The 16295-nt window shown below is 42.0% G+C and overlaps 1 protein-coding gene across 6 annotated transcripts in view; it reads left to right on the top strand.

Moving 5' to 3' along the window:
• Positions 1 to 16295, top strand: part of GABRB2 (gamma-aminobutyric acid type A receptor subunit beta2) — a 149319-nt gene that overhangs the window by 125119 nt on the left and 7905 nt on the right. For 5 of the 6 annotated variants that reach the window (XM_051794114.1, XM_051794116.1, XM_051794113.1 and 2 more), the window contains 3 exons: positions 4529 to 4666; positions 5803 to 5955; positions 7394 to 7638. In XM_051794114.1, the coding sequence (XP_051650074.1) occupies positions 4529 to 4666; positions 5803 to 5955; positions 7394 to 7638 (536 nt within the window). The remainder of the gene's footprint in view (positions 1 to 4528; positions 4667 to 5802; positions 5956 to 7393; positions 7639 to 16295) is intronic. The other variant, XM_051794118.1, reaches the window with a different exon arrangement.

The following is a 16295-nucleotide window of genomic DNA, read 5'->3' as shown; positions in this document are numbered from 1 at the left end:
CTGGACTTCGGCCATTTGAATAAATAAAACTGAGCCAGATGTGGTTCACTGTCTTGTGTCCTGGATGTACTTAATCCATAAACACAGCACTTGGTCTGCAGGAGACACCAGGGACAGGAGTGATGGAGATCAGAAGGAGAAGATGAAGAGCATTCCTGGATGGACGTGGGAAGGGAAAGATCTGCACTGCAGCCTGCCCAGGCAGAGCTGCTGTAGAGCCCTGCAGAGGCAGCACTGGCAGTGCTGTGCAGGGTTTGGTGGAGTCTCAGGAGGAACTGAGTTCTGATGAGGTGGCACCAGCTTTGTGCCAGCGGGGCCTCGTTACCCTCCTGCCACCAGGCACCACAGACTCTGCTGTGTGAGGAGCTCTTGGGCCTGCAGGATCTCCAGAGTGTTGAATCCAGTAACTTCTGAAATCATTCCTGCTGGTGGGGGTAACTGAGCTTGTGGAAGCAGAAAGGTTGCAAGAAATCACCGAGTGCTGGGAACTAAAAGGTTTTTGAATATCATTGCATGGGTACAGTTCTCCCCATCTGTTTCTGGTCTCTCTTTCTTTTCCTAGAACAATTGTAACAGAAGCATTTTATTTATGGAAGCATTTAGCAGGAGGTTCCCTGAAGTATGAATGATTTCATTGAAATCACTAGGACAAAAGGCAGGTGTTCCATGGGTTGCACCAGGACACCCATTCTGAGTTAGCAGCTCACTGGGAGTGAGAATCAGCTTGCAGTGCCTACATGAAAATTATATTTGGTTCTGCTAACACCATGAAAATCTACTCTGAGTCCTGGAATCAGTTTTGGCCTTTCACTTGGCCATCAAAATCCCTTTTCTGTTTTGTTTCTCATGGCTGCATGCAGTAATTACAGAGTCACATTTCCATCTCTTCCTTCTCCCCACCCCACTCTCTCCAATAAGGAACCATTTGTACAACTTGGAGATGATTGTTTTTTGAGAATGTTGCCAATATAATCTAAAAATCCATTGAATTTCACTGCAGTCAGAAAGTTGTGCATCCTCTTTTGTATCCAAATCCTCAGAGCCTTAGGGGGAAAAGTCTTTGAAGTGAAATGTAAAAAGAATGTTAATGGTTTATGTAGAAAGACAGAATTTGGAGGGGATGAGAAAGGAGAGAGAGAAACAAGTATGATGTGCTTTTTGCAATTGCACTGATGGCAAATGTGGCACATAAATTCTGTCTTTCCTGATCACCTTTGTATCACCCCACTGGTTTCAGTGTCTTGGGTTGTCTCCAGGTGCTGCCACAGTGTTGGTGCTGTGGAGCACTTGGATTCCTACCCAGTGTGCACATGGAGATGTGTAGGTGTAAAATCTTGCCCAGCTGTACAAACCAAAGCCTTGTGAGACAGTGAATCCTCCTGATAAATCCTGAGTTTTTCAGAAAAGTCTCCTTCTTTCCTTCCATGGTGGGCTGTTTCTGATAACTGCCTTGTGTCTAAATGTTTTCATGCTCAGTTAGTCCAGCTTTCCTTTTACCTTGTTTGTATTTAAAGAATTTCTGATTTTTTACTTCTCTTAAATAGACTGGGAAAAATTGGCATTTCTGTAGTTTCTGTGAGAAAGGGGTTTTATTTTCTGTTCTGCTAGTTGTTGGTTCTGCTCTGCAGTGCTTCATCATCTGTCATTCCTGGAGGGAGAGGGGCTGATCAACTCCCTGTCCCTGTTAATGGGAATGGGGAATGCTTTGCTTTCCTGGTAATGTTGGTGCTGTATCACCAGGACAGGGTATTGATTTGCTTGACTGCTGGTGTGTGATGCATGACAGAAAGAGAAATGGAACTTTGTGAACGTGGAGGAAATGGTGCTGCTGCTGATACAGAACTGACTGAGGGAACAGCAATCAATCAGATTCTCTCTGCTGGTACCAGTGCTACCTTCAATTTAATATATAGGAAACCAACAGTTGTTTCACAGTTTAAATCAAAGAGTGTCCTGTGCTTAACTCAGATTCTTACAAAAATGACTTGGAGAATTTTTGGGTTTAGTATGCTCTGCTTTGTACCTTACCAACTTGTGATCTGATAATTTAGAAATATCGAGCTGACATTCACTAATTCTTCTTTTTTCTTGTCAAAGAGCCACAGGTTATTTTTTCTAGATTGCTTATTACTATTTTAAATCGGTTGGTCTTTAAATAATTTTAACTTGTAAATAGAGTTGGTTTTAGTCTCAAATATCTGCAGAAGGAGTTTATCATAGCCACAGGTATTTGGACTTCAATATCTGTAAAACACCTACTAGAGACATGAACAGGCCCATTCTCTCTTCTGGCAGATGTTTTGCAGGTATCCAGTTATCTTTGGGTACTTCAGCAGTACACAATAGCATTCATGTGTAGATGACTGTAATGTTCTTTTCTCTCCTTCTCCACCTTATGAAATGAATGGGATAATTTATCCTTTTTGGAAAGAGAGAGAAGTGTTTTAGTGAAAGCTTAAAGAGACTTCCTGAAATTCCTGGATTGATCCCTGCTCCCAAGTCTTGTCACTCAGGGTGGTCTCAGCTCAACCTTTGCCCCGTGGAAGCCCCTGAGCAGCAGGAATTCTGCACAGGAATTCTGCACAGGAATTCTGCACAGGAATTCTGCACAGCTGCTCCCAAAGCCCCCAGAGCTGCAGTTTGGAATCTTTGGCTGGAGTTTCAAGGGAGTTCATTTCTGCTCAGGAGGTGGTTGGGGATATGTGCTTGGTATTCAGGCTGTGGGAGTGCAGGGAGGAGCTGAACCACGTCTGCCTGGGAGAGGTTGGTGCTGCAGCCCTTGGCAGTCCTGGAGTTCTCCCTGTGAACCCTGGGATGATCAGACCAAGGCCAAACCTTCCCAGGCAGTTGGACAAAATAGTTCTATGAGCAGATGTTCCAAATAATACAGTAAACTAAAGAACCATTTGGGCTTTTTATAAACATATTTTCTCTTACATAGAAAAATGGCTTTTTCCTTTCTGAAATTTATTTTAGCATTTGTTTTTTCAGAAATAAAAGATTGATTTATTAGTTGGGAAGTCTGTCAGTTAGATTACCTCAAAAATAAATGAATTACCTTTATTAATCCCACTAAGTTCAGTAAATGGTATTAGAATTTGGAACTTGCTGTTGGAGGGCAAGGTAGATTTCAGGTAGAATATCAGCAAAACTTGACCATATCACAAAGAGTGAACCCTTACAACAAGGTAATATTATTCTCCCTAAACTCTCTAAGGATCTTCTTTTATACTTTTCATAACATTCAGTGCAGTAAGTTGCTTTTACAACTCAAGATCAACCAATTTAATCATTGTCCTTTATTTTCGATTTTATTTTTCTCTCTGAGAGCCCAGAGCGAGACTTGACAAATATAAAGGATTGATTGACAAGGAAACAGGAGTGAGCTGTCTGCCTGTTCTCTGAAGGTAGACCTGTGAGCAGGCAGGTGAAAGGTGCCACGACAAGCTGAGGGATGTCAGGTCTGCAGAGTCTGCACGTCCCTCCCACCACAGCACCTGGAAAAATGAGCCCCGAAGTGACTGCACTGAGTGCAGCGTTTGTGCTTCACAGTCAGGGCACAAACGTCCTCCCCTCAGCCATCCTGTGAATGGGGCTGTGCTGCCAGGAGCACAGTCATTAGTGAGCTCCTGGGTTTGCAACAGAATTATTTCTGATGTCTGTCCACCCGCTCTGGAGTGTGCAAGCTGGCTCAGCTGCCAGCTGGTCTGGCAGACCCAGATTCCTATTTCATGCCTGTTTGTGACTGTGTGGACGTGTGTTCTGGGGTGTTCTTTGGGTGGGGGGATTTTTTGGTTGGTGGTTTCTTGTGGGTGTTTTTTACCAGTGATGGGTGTTGCTGCCTCTGCTCCAGTTGCTTCTTCCAAGGCCTCTTCCAAGCCTCCCTGAACATGGCTGTCTTTTATTGCATTCAGGCCATTTTAGAAAAAGGATTATGCTGTTTTTACAAGTAAAAACTAAATGGGTTTGAACTGGAGTTTGTCCTCTTCATTTACAGTCTAGTTACAAACACAGAGCACAAAGAGCCAGCTGTATGTGGAATTATCACCTGTGTTACTCTCACTGTCCTCTCTCCTGTACTGACCATGGTCCACCAGGCAGAAAAGCATCTCTTTCAGGGCACCAGGAGGAAATGATTCTGCTGCCAGTGCCCAGGGACAGAAATTGCAGCAAACTCCTGCTATTTTATCCAGCCTTGAGATCAGAAGTTATTTTAAACTGAATGTACATTGCTATCTAGAGATGGGATGTGTGTAGTCTTAATTTGGTTTTAAAGGTTTGTTTTACTGATATATTCATGTAATATGTCTTAAAAAAATACAAACCCAACAAATATTATAATACACTAAGATTACCTTTTGAAATTATACGTACAATGACCTGTGTCTGTATGTTTTTTACATATTGTGTTATAAATGGTTTGATTTTCAAAATATATTTGAAGTTATGCTTTGAGTGAATTGTCTGGACTATTCTCTGTGGTGTCAGAAGAGCTGTGGATGTTAATTGTCTGCTCCTGTTTTTGTAGATGGCTACACCACAGATGACATTGAGTTTTACTGGCGTGGGGGTGATAATGCTGTCACAGGAGTGACCAAGATTGAGCTGCCCCAGTTCTCCATTGTAGACTACAAGCTTATCACCAAGAATGTTGTTTTCTCTACAGGTTCGTGGAGGGGAAGCTAAAAGGGGAATTGGCTGGGAAGACTTTTAGAAATGGGTTAATTCACAATGTTCAGTTCAGGATCTGAGCAATAATTTTAGAAACAGGAGTAAATGAGAGCAGCAGCTGTGAATTTTGGAAAGGGAAGGTTTTTACAGCTCTCTGGTGTCCATTCCCCTCTGCAGAGGGACAGTCATCTGTCATGTTGAGGCTCATCAGATGAGCTGTATTTTCTATTTTCCTGTGACATCTGATTAAGCCACTTACACACCTCAGTGTATCAGTGTGACCATAAACCCAACCAGTCACAAACCAGCCTGCAGGAAATTAGGAACCTTTTCCTCCCTGTTTCTGGATGTTCCTTTTACCAAGCTGTGGATGTATTGGATAATTATTTTGTCATCAGTGTAAAACCTCTAAAGTCCTTGTTCCACAGGATTTTCGGTTTAGCCTATTCTAGCAAAGTGTATGAGTTTTTGAAGGTTGAAAAGATGCTGTCTGAGGAGAAGGAGAAAATCAAATTGGACCTTAAATTGTTCAAGAGAGGCAAGAGTTGGGTTGGGCTGTTACTTTGTGATGTTCTCTACCCACTTGGGAAACCTGTAAGTGTGTTTGAAAAATTATCTTCAAAACTCAGATATGGGTAGAAATCATCTTTGAAGGGACTGTAGAAAGATGGTGCATCCCAAATTCTTCCAAACCAAGCAGAAATGGGACTTGAATAATGATTTCTAGGCATCCATTTCAACAAGTGTTTCATCCAGTAAATTACTTGTGATATCCAGAGACAAAAGACAGGTGTTGAATTTCTGGGAGAGAATGAGGGTTCCCCTGAAGTGGGCACACCACAGCCTGCCAGGAAACAGGCATTTCTGTGCTCTCTTGCTCTGACATGTGTTTGGGCTGTTGATTCTTGGACATTGTGATACCAGCAGAGATGCACCCAGAGCATCCTTGTACCCTTACAATAAAAGATGCTTTAATCCTGGTTCTTGCTAGAAATTCTGCAGCTGATTATCCTGGATCTTTCAGCTCTGAGTGTACTCTATGTTGCATGAAATAATAAAACCAGAATGACAGGAAAATGATTTCAGGCTTTATACAAGTAAATTATGGCCATGCCAAATATTCTCTTTTAGGTGCCTACCCGAGGCTGTCTCTCAGCTTTAAACTTAAGAGAAACATTGGCTACTTCATTCTGCAGACCTACATGCCTTCTATTCTGATCACTATCCTCTCCTGGGTTTCCTTCTGGATTAATTATGATGCTTCAGCTGCAAGAGTTGCTTTAGGTAGGCCTGTTTACACCTCTCCTGCAGTGTGCATTAGCTGAGTGTTTTCTGGCTTCTGGCTTAGTGGATAGTGCATGAGCTGAAAAAAAATTCCGTTAGATATTTTATGTCTGGCTTGTTAAACTTTGTATTGTTTGAATCAGCATTTAAATCATCACAATTTAAATAAAAATGAAAGGGATTTAGTGTCTGAATGAGCTAACTGTGTAATCATTGTAACCAGAATTAGCCTGTCTCGACATTTTCTGTTCTTTTATTGCTTGTTTGTCTCCAAAGAGACTGCACCTAGTTTGCTTTTGCCCATGGCAGGCCAGAACACACATTCAGCTCTGTGTTATGGGTTATAAATTGCTTTTCCTTTCAGGTATGAATTAAATAAAGTTTTGCTAGGCTTCTGTAGCTCACTTGTCCTTGAGGGATGAAGCTGCACCTCAAATACTGTGTCCAGTTCTGGGCCCCTCAGAATTGACTTCAGGAAGGACATTGAGGGGCTGGAGCAGGTCCAGAGGAGGGAACAGAGCTGGGCTCAATGACCTTAAAGGTCTTTTCCAGCCTAAATGATTCTATGATTCTATGGGGTTTTTTTCCTTACTGTTACCTTACATTCCAAATTTGTTCCCCTAATTAATCTCTCAAGTAACTTGTATAGCTAAAACAAGTAAACCCCCATAAAACATACTATTGAGAATCTGACATTTAACCTTAGAGAATAGTCTGAGCTTTACCAGCCTTTCTGTGTGGCATTTTCCCTTAAGAGTTTGAGACTGCAGATATCCTGAAAGTGCCTGAGTAAAGCAAGATAACAGTAACTGCAGCCTGGTAATTTATAGCTGAGACTCGTTCCAGAAGCTGTCTGGAACCCTGTTGCAGAGGCCACCAGATTTGTCAGGCCCAACTGGCCCTTAGTGAAGTTGGAATTGTTCAACCTGGAGCAGGGAAGGTTCCAGGGAGATCTTAGAGCACCTTCCAGTGCCTCAGGGGGCTGCAAGAGAGCTGGAGAGGGACTTTTTACAAGGGCCTGGAGCAACAGGACAAGAGAGAATGGCTTTAAACTGACAGAGGGCAGGGTTGGATCAGATCTTAGGAAGAAATTCTTCTTCCCTGTGAGGGTGGTGAGACACTGGAACACGTTGCCTGGAGTTCTGGCTGCCCCATCCCTGGAACTGTTCAAGCCAGGGTAGATGGAGTAAGGAGCAACCTGATCTAGTGGAAGGCTGCCTGCCCATGGCAGGGGGGTTGGAACGAGATGGTTTTTAAGGTCCCTTCCAACCCAAACCTTTCTAGGATTCTGTGAATAAGGACAGAGTTTGGAGATGTCTTTTTTCCACCAGGGGAAAAAAAAAAGTAATATTTTTCAACTCTAGCGTTTGAATATTGTGAACTATGCTAGGAAATTAAGATCATTTCACTCACTACTCTTGTCACTTCTTCTTTCCAGGAATCACAACCGTGCTCACAATGACAACCATTAACACCCATCTCCGAGAGACTCTTCCCAAAATTCCCTATGTGAAAGCCATCGACATGTACCTCATGGGCTGTTTTGTGTTTGTGTTCATGGCCCTGCTGGAATATGCCCTGGTGAACTACATCTTCTTTGGCAGAGGCCCCCAGAGGCAGAAGAAGGCGGCGGAAAAAGCCGCCAGTGCCAACAACGAGAAGCTGCGGATGGACGTCAACAAGGTAACTGAGCTGGGAGGGCTGGGAGCATCTCCCAGCAGGGCAGGTCCCACTGCTCCAGGCAGGGTAAAGTGTCCTTTCTGGAGAAACCCAGTGCAGTTGTGGGACCTTGGCCTGGCTCTGCAGAGCAGTGGCTTCAGCCACCTCGCAGGGACCGCTGCCCTCTGGCCTGGAAGGCTCAGGGACTGGTTTCTGAAGCTTTCCTGGGAGGTGGTTTCTTAGTCAGGATGGAGAGTTAAATACCTATAATCTGTTTCCAAAGGAAAAAAATCCAAAATGATGGCTGTAGCTGATATTTTAGTAAGAGCTGTATGGAACGTTGGAACTAAAACCTAAATTTAACCTACTTTCATAAATCTTTCAGAGGAGCTGGATAAGAAATATTTGCTGCAGAAGTGTTTAAAGCTTGACAAGTTTGCTTTTTTTCAACATATAATGGCCCAGGATACTATTGACTAAATGAGGAACTGCTCAGAAATAAAGCATCAATGTGCTGTGTACTTAATTTTGAATCTAAAAATGGTCCCTCAGGGAGGGAGAATTGAGGCAGAAAAGACATTTGCCAAGATACACACTTTGGGAAAAGAATCCATTATGCTTAATGAAAATTGGGCACTTATCATAAAGCATTTGTAATTTGTCACTCTGACCATTTTGGATAAGTTTCACACAGTGGCAAATCTGGGCTGAATGCAAAAATGTACTCAGTGTGAAATGTAAAACCTTTCACACACATGCAAAATTGGAAAGTTAAATAAAGTTAAATTATCTTTGAGGGGGTTTTTGTTAGTTTGGGGTTTTTTTTGTTTTTTGTTTTGTTGGGGGTTTTTTGTCAAGGGAAGCTTTTTGAATTTGTGATTCAGCATGATACTCCAAGGAGAAAAAACTCAAAGAATTAAAAAGCAAAACCAAATTAGAAAAAAACCAAGGGATTATCTGTGAGTTGGAAACATAAGTTTCATACAGCTTTGGAATGGAATTTCTCATGTTTGTTCAGAACTTCTACACTTCTACACACATCGTGTGCCTGCAGACAGAACATTTTGTTCTGTGCTTGCTGCAATAACAAAAACCCATCACATGTCGATAGAACAAAACAGTTTTGTGGGTTATAGTTTGTAGCCTTTTAAGATGGGGAGTTATGTTGCCATGGCTCAGATCTCACCCATTCATTAGGTTTTTTTTTAATTTTTAATTTGAAAGAAACATGTTTTAATGAATGGAGGTAAATGGATAATGATGAGATTAATTTTGATGTTATGTTAACATAGATCATCTTTTACCTCCATAAAGTTCATCTTTTTCTTTCTATTGGTGATTTTTCAGCAATGAAAAAACAAAGCTGTGAGGTTTTATTTAATTTGTCAAGTTGTATTGGTTTTTTTTATTCAATTTCCCTTTAATTTCAGTTAAACAATCAGTGCTGTGAACTACCCTGTAATTTCGTAAGACTAGATCTGCATTTAGCTGAAGTCTTTCCTCCAGTGTCAGTGCAAAGTGAAGGTCCATGGGTGTCAGAGTGCCACCACTTGCTGAGGTGTATTTTTGTACACACTTTCACTTGTATATTTTTGATATTCTTATTTATACAATAGATCTTTCTGCTATAATAGCCCCAGCCTAGTGGCAAATGGCTGACCATGAAGTAGAATATGAAAGCACTAACCAGTGTGGGAACCCAGTGCAGTGAGCAGAGCAATTAATTCCAATAACTGTTGTGGGAATTTGCCTACAGGATTGACACAAAGTACTCTGGGAACAACTTTATTTAGATTTTCTTTGTACTGAGCCTTTTACTTCATATCCTAGGCCAGCCTGGTTCACAGGGTCTGGCAGTTCTGCCCTGGTACCCAGATCCCCTCTGACCTCAGAGTCAGGTTTGCAGCCCTTTGAGCAGTGACAGGAGAGAGGAGAGGCCACGTCCTGCTGCTCTGGGAGAGAAGAGGAGCCAACAGCTGCTCTTGTGTCTGACCAACAGCAAGAAATCAGATTCATATCTAATGGACCTGAATATTTTGTCTATTAAGGGGAGCAAAATATTATATAATTATTTTCATGTATAAGAATTAGAAATGGGCCTGAACTGCTGAATTTAGTTCAGATGCAGTTATCCATAAAAGCCAAAGTCTTTTAGAAATGGGACCAAATGAACACTCCACCTGTAATTAGGATCCAATAGTGAAGAACTAATTTTGCAAGATATAAGTGTTCTTTTGTGGTTCCACTTGAATAACTATATGCAATATTATAAATTCATTATAAATTCATTAGAATCAGATACTCTGTGAGAAAGATTAATGCTATGAGTAATAAACTTCAAAAGGTGAGGATGAAAACTTGTACACAGTTCTGTCCCTGCAGGCAGATTCAGCACAGACATTGTAAAACAGGGGCATAAATAGTTACTGGAAGTGCTGCTCCTGGTGCAGCATCTTTGTTTATTCATTATAGAGCAGAAAATTTGTAAGAGATTTCTTCAAATTGTAACACTCTTGTTTGGTAACAGCCTCTTACAACTTCTCAATCCACACAAGGTGGTGAGAGGAGAAGTGCTGTTCAGTCCTTTCATCCGCAACAACTTGCTAAATCAGGGGAGAAGTTAATCCATGTTCCCTTCGTGGTGTTGGATTCTCTGCCATGGAGAGGTTCCAGGGCATTGGTGGTGTCTGGTTTTGCTTGGTGGTATCAGAAGGTGCTGGAGAGACTATGGAGCAGTGCAGAAGCACAAGAGAAGCTGGTTTTTCAGGACTGTGGTATCTGCTGGATCCACTGGAATCCCTTGGAGATTTGATGACTCGGGGGGGGAATGTCCTGGCTTTCCATCAGGGTGGCTGCAGAGCTTCCCCATGGCTATCCAGTGGGAAACTGTGGCCAAATCCTCCTTCAGATTTCATATCATATTCATATCAAATGCCAAATATGGGAGTCTGGGGTTTGTTCTGTTTTGGTTTTTTTTTTAAATCATAGACTAGTTTACGTTGGAAGGGACCTTTAAAGGTCACCCACTCCAACCCCCTGCAATGAGCAGGGACATCTTCAGGTAGATCAGGTTGCTCAGAGCACTGTCCAGCCTGACCTCCAATGTTTTCCAGGGATGGGGCATCCACCACCTCTCTGGGCAACCTGTGCCAGTGTTTCATCACTCTCATTGTAAAAAAATTATCCTTATATCTAGTCTGAGTCATCACAGCAGATTGTAACTTCATGTACTCCCTGATTTTCAAAGATTGTTGGACCTGTTTGGGGTAAGAGAAAGGAAGAGAAGGAATTGGGCTTCTATCTTGATTTGCTTCTTGGATACTGAAACCTGAGTAATAAAATCATGGAGAAATTTAAAGAACATAAAACTCCAGGAAGATTCAGACTCAATTACCAGCAGATATGCTACCACAGACTTGTTAAATCATATTGGACTTGCTTAATTTTCTTTGCAGGGAGTTCAGAATAAAATGGCTTGAATATCATCATTCCACCCATGGAACCTCTCAAGCTGCATCCAGCAGTTTGTTCCCTTAGTCTGAAGTCACCATCTTTTGCCTTTGCCAAGGCTAATTTTTCTCTCTGTAAACAGTGGTATTGTTGTTTACAGATAAATCACTGGCTTTCTTCTCACTCTAGACAGCCTTCCTTCACTGGAGAAACCATTCACACCATTTCCTCACCTCTCTTTTCAAGTTTATTATCTTATGTTATGTCTTCAAACGCCTTTATTGCCTCCATAGTTTCAAGTTTCTTAATCTCTTCTGTTCTGAGTGGCAGAGTTCTGCAAGAGTGAATAAGGGTAGGCAAACTGGGAGGGTTTTGTTTCTGCTTGAAGGCCCAGTGTGCCATAAAGGAGAGTGTGTGTACTCTGAGTATATATTCTAAGCCATTGTTATCCCCTTTTTATTCCCTGGACTTTCTGTGTTTTAAGTAAGAATGTTGATGGTCATCAGCAACCTTTTCATCCTTTGTAGGCACATTTCATTCTATCTTTTCTTTAGGCTCAGGGCACTAATCTAATATATTGTCTGTGCTTCCTCAAGATGATTAACAGATATGTGAAATATAGGGCCAAATTCCAGCCTCTGGCTTCCCAGTATCCTTCAGCTGACTGTCCTCCTGTGGATGACTGCACTTCCCAGAAGTGGCATTGTGTTTTTCATGTGTAAATACCTCTGGAATGTGGTTTGAGTTGGATGCAGTTGCAGTAACCATTGAATCCTACATGTTTCCAGCCTGGCTCAGAGCACAGGGAGTGCTGCAAGTGCACAGGGACGTACCTGCAGTACCTGGTAACATAAGTTACAGATAAAACTACCTCTGATTTTGCAATCATGCTGCTCTTATTGTGAGCAGTAATAAAGCAAATTTCCTGTGGAAAAGAGGGGGAATATGTCAGTGTGTTATGCAACAATTCATAAAACTGTTTATACAGATTTATTCAGTCATTTTTTTTTAAGAAATGTGAAGTGACATTGCTAACCTCTGCATGTTTAGATAAGGTTTCTTTTCTGAACACAAATACTTTTTTTAAATATACTGAATGTATTTTTAAAACAATGAGTAATTCTTTACTCAGTGGCCTTTGTATTAGGTGAGGTGTTCAGGCAGGAGGCAGTGACAGGGCATTGCTGCTGCACAGTGCAAGTCACAAACGTGGGAAGTTGTCAGACTAATGACATTTTCCTATCCAAAATTTGGATACCAAGTAAAGAACATGGAACTTCAATATGATAATTAGATTAAACAGCATATTAATAGATTTGAATACAATAAAATTGTACTTGAAAAATTAATGTAGGGCTTAGGGAGCTAAGAATGTTTAAACAAATACAGGTTTCTTTGCAGTTCATTGCCCTACAATCCAGACTGTTGTTATATCTGGATTAGCACAGGGTTGCTGAAGGACTTGAGATGGCAAGGAAATAGCAAACAGGAGCTTAACCTGCCCTTAGTTGCTCTTCACTTGGTATCTTTCTTCTCCTTCAAGTTGTCTCAACTGCTGAATTTTTTTCCCTGCAGCTTTTTGACCAAGGAGAAGAGTCTGACCAATTTAGCTGGAAAAGTTGAATAGTTCTCCTCACATCTCTCATTTTTGGGGACTGCCCTGCATTATCAGAGCTTTGAGGCAAAAAGGGCCATGCAGTGACCTGTTTCAAAGGGATCACAGCAGTTATTTCAGTGTGAGCTGGGCAGGCTGAGGGTGGGCAGTGTCTGCCCATTGTACAGCAGGGAAGGGGCTCCCAGGGCATCCTCCTTGCCCAGGTGCCTGCTCAGAGTCACTGCTGGTGCAGGACACGGGCACTCTGTCCTGGGCCAGCCCTGCCCTGCATTCCAGCACTCCTGGCATGGCCCCCTCAGCTCAGGGCCTGCTCTGCCTGTCCTGTGGCATGGCCCAGCACAGCTGCCAGACTTCTCTGGGCCACTGTGCTGGGGAATAACTGCAAGAGCCTGGGTGGATTTTTCACTGTCCTATCCATAGATGTCTCTTTTGGCACAGAGGGCTGGAATTGGGTGAAGGAGTGTGTTATCCTGAGCCAGAGTGGGTGCACTGCTGTGTAGCTGTGGCCCTTTGCAGGCAGACATGTGGTGCTTTCAGTGCCCTGCAGACAGCCAGGGTCACCCTCCTCAGCTGCCACCCTGGTGTGAAGGTGCATTAGCAGGGCTGCAGATAATGGGCCTTGCTCCAAAGCAGTGCTCCAGAACAGTTAGGCCTGGATAATGCCTTTATTTCCCCTCTGATTCACTGCTGGCTTGTCTCTGGTCTTTGCAGTTCACAGCAATATTTGTTCATTTCAATCTGAAGGAATCATATAATGCATCTCCAGGGAGGAGAAGCTGTTGCAAAGGTACCTAAAACCAGTCAGTACCTATTACATAGAACTGCACCTCATACCCTATGGAGTGGAGGTACTTGTAGTGTAAAACATGAATATGCATAGAAAGCATGTTTGCAATAAGCTGTAAAAGCTTTTGGTAAGAAGAGGATTTTTAAACTGGCTATATGCACAGACTCCCTTAATAAACTGAACAGGATATTAAAACTCTAAGGCAACAGGAAGCTCTTAAAGTTTCAGTCTGAAATCTCAAATCCCCACTGCTCTATATTGCTGGAGCTAATGCTGCCTCTGTCCAGCTGTCAGTGAAAACATTCATCCTCTTTCCCTCTCCTCCAAGCAGAGTTTTCCTTTTGTTCGCAGTGCAGGTAAAGCTGCACGAGGACTGGTTCTTGATCCAGGGTCAGAAGGTGTTCCTTACAGGGAAGTATGTTGAAGGACATGTGATAAAGTAGGCATGGATTTAAAAAGTTAGGTCTTTCTCCTCAGTTTGCCTTCCTGCAGTACCAAGGAGCAGTTGCCCATGGAGCAGCCAGCAGTGCACAGGGGCTGGAGCAGCCTCTCAGTGCTTTTAGGAACCCAGGGGCTGGGCTGGAGTGACATGGAGGAAGCTGCAGATTTAGCTCCCAGCACTTTGCAGCAGCAGCAGAGCCAGGAGGTGATTTGTTTCCATACTCTGTAGTGGAATTCCACATGACATCTGAATAAAGGTCAGGTCAGCTGTGGGAGGGTTTTTTCTGCAGCCATGCTCCTGTGAATGCCACGTTTCATCAGTGTTGGACCAGTGTGTGCACACTCTGTTTGTTAAAGCACATTATCCCTTTTGCTTTTGTGCTGCATCTGCAGCCTGAGATGTGCCTGTGACCCTGCACTGAACACACTCTTGGCTCAGGAAGGAATCCTGTAGTGCAGTTCAGGTCATTATATGAAACTGTGAAGAAATAAGACACAGAAAAGACAAATGATGTCCAGTGAAGTAGAAGCAATGTGTGTAGCTGCAGGCCAGAAGGTGTGTCTGGCTGGGGAATTTGGGGAATTGATTTCCTGAAACACATGAGCTCCAAAGAGTTTGTCAAAGTTTAATTTTCTGTCCCTGTATTCTGTAAGTTTTCAGTGGTTCCTGCAGGTGACTGGCAAGGAAGGGCTCCAGAAATCCAGGGGTTTAGCACGTGTTTTACTTGATGAAATTCTGAGGTTGTTTCCTTTCAAGCTACTGCAGTTTTGGGTGGGAGAAGCACCTTCACATAAGTTTCACTGGTAGCATGGAAGGTTTTTTGTTTATTGAAGTGAACGATAATAAAGCTGGAGGAGAAGGTCAAAAACCCAGTTGCACGTAGGGGTTGATGAAGAGAGAGAACTGGTGTGGGGGATGAGTCCTCAGCTTTTGTGTCATTCCTTTTTGTAGCAGGAGGCAGATGCAATATATAATCATTTTCAATTAAAAAGAAGCCCATGTGTGGTCATATTAACTCATCAGTAGCTTTCACATTCCAAGTAGATCACCCTTCCTGAAATGCACCTGATGAAAGTTGGGTAACATTGAACATAATCCTGTTTTACACAAACACCTGCCATATTTACATGTTGGTAACTGTTCTTTTCTCTTGTTTCCATAGAATCATGTGTGTGAAGAACAAACTGCACAATATTGCCAAAAATTCAAGTCATTTTTCTCTAATTTTAAATGTGTTCTGAAATTCTTTGACTGTCCATCAGTTTATATTTTGCAGGTGTATCTGTATGTATATATATTGCTATAGAACTGTAATATGTTTAACTGATGAAACTCAAATTTGGTTGAAGTTTACAGGCACAAAAAGCCACCACAATGTCATGGAGAAAACTACAATATGATTTTTATTTTCTCTAGAATTAATGCATACACAAAACCAAGTATAATACAAAGTTTGCAGTGGTACATAACATTGATATATATTTTGCATACACAGAAATTTACTAAGAAACAAATTTGAAATGACTAACCACGTCTTGGCATCAAAGTTCCTTCATTCTTGTCACTCATTTTGAAATGAGTGACAAAATGTTAGACTCTCCAGAAAAGCAGACTATCAGTGTACAAGTCAATCATACAGGAATGTTCTAATTCAGTCAACAAATTCAGAGTGGTTTTTTTCATAATTTGAAAGCAGAAGACTTTCCATTTTAATATTGTCAGGACTGGTCCTCTGAGCCTTGCAGTGTCTGTAGTTGTGCAGCTGGCTCTGTTTCAGGCTTCTAAATCAGCACTGAACATGACCATAAGAACTACTTTTCTGGATCTTTTTTAATTTGGAAATTTGTTGTAAAACATTAGAAATTCATCTTTCTTTTTTCTGTAACAAGAACTTCTCAGTGATTTTCCATAGAAAAATCTCAGGGCTTCTAATTCATTTTTTTGTTGAATTAGTTGCAGTTTCTCTCCAGAGTTTTATCCTTGGACCTCATGATGCCTCTGGCCATGTTTTATTTTGGGCTGGGCCCAAGAATTATGTCTTCCCCAAAATCACAAGCCTGAATCTGTTGACAAGTGAGTGTGTCGTGGTCAGGTGGATGGAACACTGGTAGACTGTCATCCAGGCCACCCACTCTCACATCAGGGATGTGCTGCAGAGTTCTTGCACATTATATTTGACTTCAAACAAGAAAAATAACATCTTCAGTGTCTTACAGAAGCTGTTTTAGAGGAGCAACTGATAAACCTTGTTTTTACTGTCATAACATCAATATGAAGGTTATTCAGATTTGAAAACTTTCCAGTTAGTTCTTAACTAATATTTAAGCCCACCATTGTGATACGTTCTTGCAGGTTGAAAAAGAAGAAAATGGTCTTCTCCACATGTG

The sequence above is a fragment of the Manacus candei genome, unplaced genomic scaffold (assembly GCF_025592945.1).
Source record: "Manacus candei isolate 608988 ecotype Guabito, Panama unplaced genomic scaffold, ASM2559294v1 h1tg000037l, whole genome shotgun sequence".
Lineage (NCBI taxonomy): Eukaryota > Metazoa > Chordata > Aves > Passeriformes > Pipridae > Manacus > Manacus candei.
This window is presented reverse-complemented; position numbering and strand designations above follow the sequence as displayed.